This window comes from Drosophila kikkawai, chromosome 2R (genome assembly GCF_030179895.1).
Source record: "Drosophila kikkawai strain 14028-0561.14 chromosome 2R, DkikHiC1v2, whole genome shotgun sequence".
Lineage (NCBI taxonomy): Eukaryota > Metazoa > Arthropoda > Insecta > Diptera > Drosophilidae > Drosophila > Drosophila kikkawai.
Window position 1 is genome coordinate 23,573,627 of NC_091729.1, and position 11,734 is coordinate 23,585,360.

The 11,734-nt window shown below is 38.4% G+C and overlaps 2 protein-coding genes across 2 annotated transcripts; one reads left to right on the forward strand and one right to left on the reverse strand.

Annotated features, from left to right (window-relative positions):
- Positions 1 to 963: 963 nt before the first annotated feature.
- On the forward strand, positions 964 to 5,005 carry wun2 (wunen-2). The gene is made up of 6 exons (XM_017169437.2): positions 964 to 2,004; positions 3,625 to 3,776; positions 3,848 to 4,072; positions 4,267 to 4,446; positions 4,535 to 4,711; positions 4,776 to 5,005. Exons 1-6 carry the CDS (start codon positions 1,689 to 1,691, stop codon positions 4,791 to 4,793), a joined length of 1,068 nt encoding a protein of 355 aa, XP_017024926.1. The 5' UTR covers positions 964 to 1,688; the 3' UTR covers positions 4,794 to 5,005.
- A 4,816-nt stretch (positions 5,006 to 9,821) lies between these two features.
- On the reverse strand, positions 9,822 to 11,476 carry LOC108076273 (cilia- and flagella-associated protein 53). The gene is made up of 5 exons (XM_017169020.3): positions 11,414 to 11,476; positions 11,060 to 11,357; positions 10,695 to 10,997; positions 10,408 to 10,630; positions 9,822 to 10,329 (listed from the first exon to the last, which is right to left on the reverse strand). Exons 2-5 carry the CDS (start codon positions 11,353 to 11,355, stop codon positions 10,171 to 10,173), a joined length of 981 nt encoding a protein of 326 aa, XP_017024509.1. The 5' UTR covers positions 11,356 to 11,357; positions 11,414 to 11,476; the 3' UTR covers positions 9,822 to 10,170.
- Positions 11,477 to 11,734: the final 258 nt, after the last annotated feature.

Here is an 11,734-nt window from a genome sequence, read left to right on the forward strand (position 1 = left end):
TTGATGGGGGGTACGAGTTTATTGAACAATTTATTAAATAGAAAATGGTTTATTTTCGTTGAAGTTATAAAGAAGTACTATTAGTTGAGCTTTAAGAATTTTTAAAAAACAAACGGACAAAACTCTAGTTATCTACGAATTTAATTTCAGATATAGTTTTTATAATATTAAATATGTTTTAAATTTACTTATAAAATACTAAACAATAAAATGGAAACTTGATTAACATATTTCTTTCTATTACCTTCTTAATTTCTTAAGTTCAAAAGCTTTTTTAAAAAGTTTCATATATTTTAACTATTTTTTTGTAATTTCCCCATATTTCTGTATTTTTATTTAATGTTTATAAAAACAAAACATGTCTTAAATAAATACTATAACTTATTACAAGTTGATCAAAGCTCGTTTCATTCCACGCGTTTCCTTCTAGGCTGAGAAAAAGAGAGAGTGTGAGAAAAAGAAAACAAAAAAGAAAGCATTAGTTACAAGGTTCGACAAAGGGATACCGTGTAATCAATTTACATGAGTTTTAATTGTATATACTTTTATAAATTTAAAATATTTTGGTATCTTTTTTCTGTCACACATATGTAACTTATGTAACTTAACTTTTTTTTAAATTAATTCTGGGGTTAGATTCAATTTTGAAACTTACTTCTGAGTTTAAGATGAATTTTATTCAATTTAAATCAATTTTGGAAGTTCATAATTGCCTTAACTTGGTTATTTCTTCATCAACAATCCACAATTAGGTGTTTGTTGATGAATTACTAACAAATTTCTGATCAATATATGATAAACTACTGATGAATAGTACTTTAGGGAAACGCAGTATACCCCACGTAATCCACCTGTAATGGGTATCCCTCTTTTTTGCTCTCTCTCTTCTCTTCGAGCAGCTGTTTACGTTTCGTTTTCGTTGTTTGCTGCCTGCTGGATATATTTTGGACTCGGCCGCTCAATTCTTCGGGCGGCGTCGAACGGTACGGATCGGTGTTATCGTTATCTTTTCGGGTGGTGGGCTTTCGTTCCGCGTTCCTCGGGCCTCGCCAGCTACCGTCTTCGCAGAGTCGCTGCTGCGCATGCGAAACAAATAGAAAAGCGGAAAAAGAGTGCGAAAAGAAGTGGAGCAAGAGCGATAGCTCACAAGCAGCACCTTCGTTGTGACTAAAAAGAAAACAAACAAATATTAAGTGCAGGCCAAATAATTGCAGAGATTTTAACCTCTTATTTACCTTTGTGCGTTGCCAGCAGTATTTTTCTTTGACCAAATTTTCAACCGATCGCGATCGCTCATTGCTTATCGCTTGCGCAATAGCGTTTAGCGGCCTGTTTACCTGGGCTTACCTTGCCCAATTTTCCCGCCGTACCGCCCACAAAACGCCGACGCCGTGTAATTTACAGCAACATTATCGAGAGAGTGTAGCCTTATCACAGTGCCTTCAAGAAGGGAGCGTCCATTAGCACATTCCCTCGAAATAAGGAAAAGGAATGAAAATAAAATAAAACACTCCCCGCGAGGATTATTCAAATATTTGTGTGTGTGCGATAAGAAGATGACCACCCGGGTGGTCACCAGGTGCAATGTGCAATAGAAGAGCCACCATTTGAGGCCGCCTCTTGGGCTTGATCCGATAACAAAAACGAAAGAAAAAGCAGAACCAGGATTAGGAACCTTCAGTTCCACCATGAGCAGCCTTCGACCTGGTAGTGTTAGCGACACCACTCCTCTCCAGAGATTTGAAAGTCAGAGCAGCAGCAGCGAGGAGCCTTCTTCGCCGACGGCTGCCAGCATTATAGCCGCTGCCTCAGCCGCCTCAGTTACTACTGCCAATCACAACAACAATAATGTCAAACTGGACTTGCAGCTGCCGACTTTTGTCGGAAGCTCTCTGGGTAACCATGGAGGAGGATCTATGGGCGCCGCCAATAGCAAGCTGCCGCTAAGAGGGCCACGTCAAATCTTTGGGAGAATTCTCATGGATCTTTGCCTGCTCAGCTGCGGTGAGTTGTTAGGGGTTTAATGGGATAATTTATAGATTAGGGAAGATTTCATTTTTTTTTGTATAAAAATTTAGAAGAATTTTTTATATCTACCTTTCCTAAATCGAAAACCATTTGAGGATGTGTAGGTTTGGTTTTAAGGCTACTAAAAGTGAGAAGTTCTTACCGAAAAATAGCTGAAAAATTTTTTATGAAAATTTTCTTTAAAGTGCAAAATAAAGACATATATTTTTTATTTAACTAAAACGTAAAGTTTACCTTAAACTTTGAAATAAAAATAATAAAAAAAATAGAAAAGCCAAAACTGTTGCCTAGGTTATTTTTGCGGTTAAAGTTTGGATTTTACAGACACTCAAGCTTGGTTTTTTTTTATTATAGTTGGCAATTTTGTGGGGTGAAATCCCAAGCACACATTTTGTGGTCAAGGAAACTCTTTGAGTTGTTAGCAAAAAAAAAACAGAAAACAAACAAAATATATTGACTTTAGGGGGCAAAAGGCAAATATGCCAACGGAAGTTTACCTGGAAACCCTTGATGACGTTTATTTATAAATAAACCAAGCAAAGGAAGTGAGCTATAATAAATAGTTAACAAAAAAAGGAAATAAAACTAACTTTTGGGAAGCCGTAACTTGTATACCCTTGGAGTTTTTAATTAAAACTTTAAATTAATTAATATTAAATCGATGATAACTAAGCCAAAAATGTATAACATTTAATTGGTTTGTAAACAAATTTTACAAATTAATAATAATAATAAATATAATATAATATTCTATAAACAATTAACAGCGACCAAATAAACAATCAAATCTTTTTTATATTTCAAATCAAAGAAGTGTAAACTATTTGTTCTACTTTAAAAAGTCCAAAGTTTAATAATTTGAAAAGAAAAACTATTTACAAAAATGTTCCCATTTCCCCAGCACTCAACCATGAAGATTTGTGCTTCTAATCAAACCCAAAATAAATCTTAGTTAATGGAAGCGCAGTTCTTTGAGTCGGACTCTAAGCTTTAGAAGTATTTCTTTTTAGAAGTATTATCAAAAAATGTTCCCCCTCGACCTTTCACACGTTTTACGATCTGTTATCATGTGGCCAGCAATTGAACTCTGGTAGCAGAGACCAGAGTGTGCTCTGGTGGGGGTTCCACTTACTATACCATATACAATATATTCCCTTGTTGAACTGTAGGTGTAGCGCCTTGTTTTCAAATAAAAAACATATCCAAAATTCCACTAAAATGTTTCCAGCAGTGTTTATTTACTTGGGTTCCTTTGTGGGCCCCAAAAAGATATATAGTATACATATATATTTATTTATTCGCGCATCGAGTTGGCTCTGATTTATTTTATTCAATTTGTGTGGCTTTCTGTTTTGCGAGGGGGAGCGCGTTTTTCATTTGATTATGTGTGGACTCATTTCCACACCATCATGGTGATGGCTATCGTGGTGTTTATACAAGTCCAATTAAGGCTGGATCAGCAGACCTTGCCTATATAGTTGATATATATAAAGAATTGGACACCATTCTGGCTTCTGGGCCACCCAAAGAGCCCACAACTGGGACACTTGAAAGATGCAAAACTCTATTTATTTTCCTTTTATTTTCCCTTTGCAGTGGGTCTACCTATGCTAGGGTTTTCACTCTATGGCGAACCCGTTAAATTGGGTTTCTTTTGCAATGATTCTTCGTTGAGGCATCCTTACAAGGACTCTACCATGCGCAGCTGGATGCTTTACTTGATTTGCGGAGCCTTGCCAGCTTCTATGGTGAGTTTGGAGTGCTTTTTTATTTTTTAAAAATTATTTTAGAATATATTCAATTAATTTCTTATTTTTAGATGCTGTTGGTTGAGTTTTTTAGAGCCCAGGATAGCCGCTTGCATGGTCCTTTTCAAAAGCACAGGCTGGGCAGCGGCTATCATCTTTGCCACTTGGAGTTACCCTTTTGGCTGCTGGAATGCTATCGCAAGATAGGCATTTTTGTTTTTGGTTTGGGCGTTGAACAGCTCACCACAAATATAGCCAAGTATGCTATAGGAAGACTAAGGCCGCATTTTTATACGGTGAGTTGGGAAAACTAGATTTTAAGGCAAAATAGAATAAGTTTTAATTAAAAAAGAAACAAAGAAGAATTTTATATAGGCTAAAAATGTATTTTTTCAAAGATTAATAGAATTTTAAATAGATCAAACATTGATTTTTTGAAAGATTATCTTGTATATATTTTTATTATAATTTTTAAATTTCTTTTCAATAGCTCTGTCAACCTGTTATGCTGGATGGCACTACCTGTAACGATCCCATAAACGCTGGACGTTATATCGAGGACTTTACCTGTGCGGCAATGGATATAACTTCAAAGCGACTAAAGGATATGCGCCTGTCATTTCCCAGTGGACATGCCAGCTTTGCCTGCTACTCCATGCTCTACATGGCGGTAAGTTGATAGAAAAAATGTATAAAAATATATTTAAAAAATATAAAAACATTACACAACCCTCTTAATGTTTATATATTTTTTCTAGATTTACTTGCAACGCAGAATGCATTGGAATCGCCTCCGTATGCTGCGTCACCTGCTGCAGTTTTTGCTGCTAATGTTCGCCTGGTATACGGCACTCAGTCGAGTCTCGGACTACAAGCATCATTGGTCCGATGTCCTGGCAGGATCTGGAATAGGTCTTACCTATGCTGTAGTTGTAGTAAGTTCAGTTACATACCTTTTACTAATTAGATTGCTTTTTAATGAGATATATTTTCTTACAGACCTGTTCAATGTGGTAGAAACCTTAATTTCCATGGGGGTTGCAAACCCCTTGAATACCCCCACCGCTACTGCTACTGCACTCCTGCTTTAAGATGTCTTAACTTGTCTGCTTGAATTTCAGTTTTATTCTAGTTTGTAACTTTGACCATGTCTGCAAATAAGTAACTATTTATCTTATGTGTAAAAGATTTTACTTAATAAATTTTCAGTTTAATGTGTTTTAACTTAAGTTTTCATGACAATCTCTGGCATTCCAACACACAGATAACCTGCCTAGGACACTCCCCTCTTGAATCAAGTTTTTCTATATGTTGAAATACCGTCAGGTCGTGCGATTAATGGTTTGCTTTAACCGATCGTACCCATACAAATCTATTGATATGATCGTTGGGTAAAAAATGACGAAATTATGTGTGCACAAGACAAGCCATTTAAATCAAATTACACAAGGAAATGTCCTTGACAGCGGAGATTAATAACCCCAGCAAAAGTATTGCCAAATGGGTTTGGTCTCTCCGCAACCAGATTTGGTAGTTGGGGGGTAGTATTCCGCGGTTGGGGGGAAAACTTGGCCACAAACCAGTCTAGTGAGAGATCTCTGATCTATGGCTAATTAGCAATTGGCGCAGAAGTCGAAGACCAGACCAATTTGTGATTTTTAATTAGTCTGTGGCACCTCCTCTTTCTCTTCGCTCTTGAATCCCGGATCAATTTGCATTTGATTTGCATATTAAACGAATTTATTGCCCTGGCCACTCAGCGAGATATGAACAGGAATCATATTTGTGGCATCAACAGGAGCTGGGGATGGTGCAGATATTGAGAAGAGAAGATGTATCGATTAAACTTTAATATTTTCAATTTTAAATATCGAAAAAATCGTACATATATCTTGCAACGTTAAAATACCGATTTACCTATCGACTTTTGTTTGAAATGTCGATAAAGTATCTATCTATATATCGAAATTTCAGCAATGTTTTTACGATAAATTTAAAGTAGAAAATCGATTCTTTGCAATGTTAAATTATCAATTTATATATCGACTTTCGGGTCAATATATCGACATTTCCTGTCATCCCTAACAGGAGCCAACGGATGACGATGATGATGCATCACTCAATCAGACCGGGGAGACAGCCAAGAGTGCCACTCACTCACTTTGTCAGAGTATTCCAGGAGAAGTTATTACTGTACAGTGAAGACCATTCCGGCTATCAGCACTCAGGCCACGACGAGAGATTGATGCGGCCGTAAAATATGAAAAGGCAAACAAGACATCGTCGTTGTCATTCGGTGGAGTGGATATTGTGCCGAATTTCAATGCAAGTTTGTTTTTGTGTTTCTTCAGCAATTAACACAATTTTTTATTGCGCTTTTATCGCATAATTGCATTTCTCCCCAAAAGTCAATATCCCCCCAACCCCCAATCCCCAATATTTTCCCCCCCAAATTCTCAATTGCCCGCATCTGCTGTCAATTTGGTTTATTTGAAAAGTGGGGAGAGATTCTGGTTCTACGCGTGTCTGTCAATGGCTTCAAGTTTATGGCATGTCGAAACCTCCTATAGAGAAAAAATAGAAGAAAGAAAGTTTTCCAAAGCAGATGCTCAGAAAATTGAACTGGGAGAGTGCAGAAGGGAGTCTCACAATCTATGACATTTGCCAGCGGGTTGGCAATTTTCGACGATAATAAAAATTGCCCAGCAAAATTTTCAGGCGCGAAATTCATTTTCAGCCATGAAAATTGGCAGAACAAACCGTAGAACAAAAAGGTAAAACTGGGGGGGAAAAGAGGGGTGAGATTTGGTTAAAGCATAATGTCATGATACCCTTAAATTATGGGAAGAAGGGATATACCCGAATTCTGAATGGTTTGCCATTATTACGAGCCTCCATAAAATCTATATTGATTTTTGTTATCATTTTTTGTTACCCCTGATATCTACTGAATTTACAACCAGGTCACACTTCTGCCAAAAAACTGACTAATAAATATTTTATATGTGTAGATATTGGTCAATATCTTGGTGATTCATTCGATAAAGAAATTCGGGAAACCCAGACTTAAGGGTTTGATAAAGAAAATATATTGTTTACAATGTCATAACTATGACTAGGTTTTGTTTTAGTTTGTTTAGGTTTTGATTGTTAAGTTCTTGATAAATAACTTATAATATACAAGATACTATGACTATGAGTAGTACTATAAGTTACTATCTTAGAACATAACATAAATATTGAAACTACTATCATATTCTATGGCATTTCCTGTTTAATTATCATTTATTTGTTTATATTCTATAAGTTTAAGAGGGGTTTTCCGCATTTTCTAGAATTTATTTGAAGCTATGATGTAAGTTCATTTCCAAGTTCTAAGTTTTTAATGTTTCTCATTTTTCAGTTTATAAGATTTTCGGTTATTCTCTTAGCTTACTTTATAGAACTATTTTCCCCCACCATTTTCTCAGAGTCTATCAAAGGTCTATTTATTTTATCAAACCATTATTTTCCCTGTACAGGGTAACAATAGCATCGATTCTCTGCCATACCCCACTCCACTTGTGCAGAATGCTCTACGCCGCTGCTGCCGCCTTGGTGCAACATTTTTTTATGCTTCTTCGCCGGCGGGCAGGGCCACAATTTATACCTGGAAACCTAGGCGTTAAATTTGTCCGGCACGTACAGCACGATTGGTACAAAACATTACAGAAAAAAAAAGGAATCTAGAGGGGCGTTTGGCAGGAGGTCCCGGCAATTGCAGGACGTGGGCCGGCGTGGGCATTTCAATCAGCATAGTGACCGCAGCCTTTTGTCCCGATTTTCCAGAGAGCACACATACGTGTAAAAACCTCGCCATAGGAGGGCACTGGACCGAGCCACCCGACATGTCCTGGACGCCCACATAAACAATAGTTTCCCTGTGACTTGTCTTGGATATTTCCCACCTCCTTTTATGCATTTTCTCTCCTTGCCTGGGCCAGTAGGCGTTGGCAATTAGCTCTTGGCTTTAAACGCTTATTAATGGGCTCAAGTCGAGCTTCGGTTGCCCAGAGGTAAATCTATAAATCTTGCAGATCCCTGGATAACTTGTGCTGGAAGGCGTTGCCGTATAGGAATCAGATTTATGTGGATATTAGAAAATACTCGTTACCTGGGCACCGCCTTGCCATTACCTCTTTTTCTAGTCCCTTGTTGCCGGGGCATTGTTTTTGAGATACATTTCCATTTGAATGCATTTTTTCCTTTTTGCCATCTGCACATTTGGCAAATGTTGTCACGACGCTGGTAAGTGTCACATAAATAATGCTGGCCACCCCTTTTCGGGGCTAATGACACGCCTGGAGGAGTCCCAGCAGCAGCAGGAGGAGGAAATCCTGAGCCGACTTTGACACCTCTCTTTGAGGACTCGCCGCCAATGGTTGCCTTGTTTTCTATGCTTCGCTTCACTTGGTTCTCAGGCTCGGCTGGAGACGTTGCAACTGCGTGATGCATGGGATCGTGTTATGCAACTGGACAGGCTGAAACCTGGAGTATATGCATGGCTATTTAGCTATGCATTGAGCTGTGCAGTGAGAGAACAGGTTTCAGAAATCAACAACAATGTAACTTGAAGAATTCCCAAATCAAAAAACATCACAACATTCTTGTCTTTCTTTTTAAATTGAACAACTTTCAGGGTAGATGAAATCATCTGAGGTCTAGACTGACATTTGATGATTAATTGAACTTAATTTAACGTTGAATATTGTTATTGTTTTGAAAAACAAAATCCAATTAATTTATTCCAGGGACTTGATTTAAAAAAAGAAGCGAACAAACAAGCAAAAAATATGATTGGGATTTCAATAGAAAAATATTTGTAAAATTTAAAATTATAATTCGTTATATATATATTATTATTTTATGTTTGTTTATTGTGTACATTTTATGTAGTAAGATACTTCAATGATAATATCATCTTAGGAAACCCTTTTTTTGAATTTTCTTTCCATATAATACTTCCCTTGTTAAAGGATTAGGTCAAAAAACTAGTAATATTTCCCTATTTGAGCTGATTCCATCTAAGAAAAATGTCTAATATGTACATAAATTGTAGGTCAGACTTTAATTTTTCAGTTAATCCTTATACTTCCTTATTTGAAGTGCTTAATCCAAACCAAAAAAAATCCCATAAGTTTCTCATTCTAGATCAAATTTTGTTCTTTAAAAGATCAAATCAAAACCCAGCAAATATTTCCTTATTTAACTTATTTACAACCCAATTTCCTGAGTGCATGATGGCCTTAACACACACAAAGTACTTCACTCGCTTGTTTGGACAGTAAACATGAGCCTGGAATATTATAAATAAACACTGTTCCGCGGAATGGATGAGCACAGATTACCTTGATGGTACCTAATCCCGCTGAAATTGCTTATCAGCTCTACAAGGATCCTCTGCCAAATGACCCGTTGTTGGCCAATATTGCTAAGTACATTGCAATGGAAATTACTCTGGCAATTTGCTAGCTGCAATCTCTGCTACCCGCACTCCTTTTAATTGAATAAACACAGCGGTTAGTGTGTTTACATTTTGAGTGCATCAGCAGTGAGTGCTGCATGCGACGTGCAACAGTTGCAGCTGCTGCCGGCGGAGACATGGTCACCGATCAACTCTAATTAGCGGCCAACCAGTTGAGGAGACAACGAGCGCAGCAGCGGCAGCAGCAGCAGCAAACGGCGGAAGCGGTCAATTATAAATGCTACACGGGCCAGGGTCCAAGTTCCAAGTCCTGTCCAAGTGTCAGAAATATTGTCAAAGTCGCTGATACAGCCACACTTTGCTTGTTAATCGTTCCAACAGGTGAAATTCTATAAATCCAACTTGGAAATATACTTTTATTATATTAAAAAAATGAAAAAAATCCAAATAAAACGAAAAATTAAATAAAGGTAAAGTGCCTTCTGTTGTCTACTTGTAATTTATAATTCTCAACTGGTTCTGACTTCAAACTAGTAGTAAGGAAGACAAAAAGGCTGTATAGTCAAGGTGTTTGAGTATGAACATGTGAGGTTATCAATTTTATTATTAATTTTCTACATTCTAGAAATATTTTCTGAAATTAATCAAGAGCCTGTTTCATTTATAGATGTAACACTGTCCCAGCTTTGTCGCATATTTGCATATTTGGCCGCTGGCCAAGCGAGCTACAACAGCCTCCACGGGGTGACGTTGATGGTGGGCATTATCATGGCTTTATGCCGCCAGTGCGTGATACGCTTTTCCTTATCGCTCACCATCGCAGCCATTGCCTGATTTATATCAGTCATAAATATAATTGCAATATCGTATCCAAATATGAGGCGTGACAAGAGTGAGGCTATCGATCGATGAGTGTGAATGTGAGTGGCTTTACCGCACTGCCCGGCCATATGGCTGCTTCTGCTGCTGGCTGAGCACACACCCAGTGCCCAGATAATCCCGTTCCCGCCTCCGATCTTGCTCCTGACGAGCAGAGCGCTCCTCGGCCGTATGTGTCATATAACGCTGGTGCCAATCACGATTCTGGGCCTGCAGAAACAAAGGAGAAAAGGTTAAGGCTGTAAAGCTTCGAGAACACGTCATAAGAACAGGTGATTTCATACTCACCCTGGCACAGTGCTTCTCCATAAGCTCCTCGTAAATCTGTCGATCTTCGAGTATGTTGTAAAAGGTGTCCTCGCGAAGATTGGCCTCTGCGCGATTGGCTTGGATCTTAAGGTTTAGCTTGATTTGATCCTGCAAGTCAGTGAGTTGTTTTCGGCGTTTGTCTTTATCCTTTTTAAGATCCTGTTGCTTTTTTAAGATATCCATTTCATTGGCAAATTCCAGGCTAAAAAAATATATAAAATGCTTAATTGTTTCTTAAATATTTTCTTGGTTAAACTTCAACTCACTTCTGAGAACATTCCCTTTGATCGGCTAGCACTTCCTGGGCCATCTGGCCCTTTAGCTCTCGATCTCTGTCCATATTCTGGGCCTGGCATCTACCTTCGATCAAGTTCCTGAGCTTAAGCTCATATTCCTCTTGCTGAGCTCGACTTTCGTCTAGTCTTTGCCATACCCGCTGCCAAAGGACCTCTACACAGGCCTGCCTCCGCTTGAGAGCCTTTTTCTCCTCGATTTGATGGAGCTGAGCTTGTTTGGTTTCCAAGAGAATCTCCTTAGTTTGCATGTGACGATGGGCTTCTGAGTTTTCACTATTAATAGAGAAACGTTAGGTTAATTTAAAATGAAAATATAATTTTAAGGCTCTCCCTACATTTCCCTCTGCTGCTTCTTAACTTTAACCAGCTCCTTTTCAGCTTCTTCCCTTTTGAGACGCTCCATTTCAATCCATTCGTGTCGCTTTCTTTCCGCCTCATCGGCCTGCTCCTGGAGCATTTCGGCTATCTCCTCATCCGCCTGCAGGGCTTCTGTTTGCAGGAGCAGGCTCAAGTTCATGCGGCGATTGTCCACATCCTGGTACCACTCCCTCATCTTTCGGGCCACCTGAAAGTCTATTTGGGACTTGAGGTTGCGGCGGTCTGTGCGGCTCAGAAATTCCGTAACATCCATGTCTGAGAGCTGGGGAAACTTAAAACTAAGCTAGCAAAGGTATATAAACTTTGTTTACCGGTTTATAAGCTCAACAGAAAAAAGAAAACAACACAATTTCTATGGCAACACATTTTAGTCGTTATTTTTGGGAACAAATTTAAATTTGAATTCGATTTATTCAAAAACTATCGATAAGTCGGGTGTGACCAGCTCTTGAACGCAAAGTCCGGCAATGTTGGTCGCTCATGAACGGCACCTGTCTGGCAGCACTGTGTACGGGTTTTTTACATGTCAGTGACATGATGTGGGTTGTAGTATCAGATGTGGTTCGATTATCAGATGTGGGTTGAGTATCAGGTGTAAAACAATGTGACCAGCTACCTAGAACTAGAAAATC

What these genes read in the sequence shown, in the direction of transcription:
- LOC108076273 (XM_017169020.3), bottom strand. Translation starts at nt 11,355, where the DNA reads ATGGATGTTACGGAATTTCTGAGCCGCACAGACCGCCGCAACCTCAAG. An exon ending in CAAAGGGAATGTTCTCAGAA is followed by an intron (nt 10,631 to 10,694) that starts GTGAGTTGAAGT and finishes ATATTTTTTTAG; the next exon opens with CCTGGAATTTGCCAATGAAA. An exon ending in TGGAGAAGCACTGTGCCAGG is followed by an intron (nt 10,330 to 10,407) that starts GTGAGTATGAAA and finishes TTGTTTCTGCAG; the next exon opens with GCCCAGAATCGTGATTGGCA.
- wun2 (XM_017169437.2), top strand. Translation starts at nt 1,689, where the DNA reads ATGAGCAGCCTTCGACCTGGTAGTGTTAGCGACACCACTCCTCTCCAG. An exon ending in TCTTTGCCTGCTCAGCTGCG is followed by an intron (nt 2,005 to 3,624) that starts GTGAGTTGTTAG and finishes TTCCCTTTGCAG; the next exon opens with TGGGTCTACCTATGCTAGGG. An exon ending in ACTCCATGCTCTACATGGCG is followed by an intron (nt 4,447 to 4,534) that starts GTAAGTTGATAG and finishes TATTTTTTCTAG; the next exon opens with ATTTACTTGCAACGCAGAAT.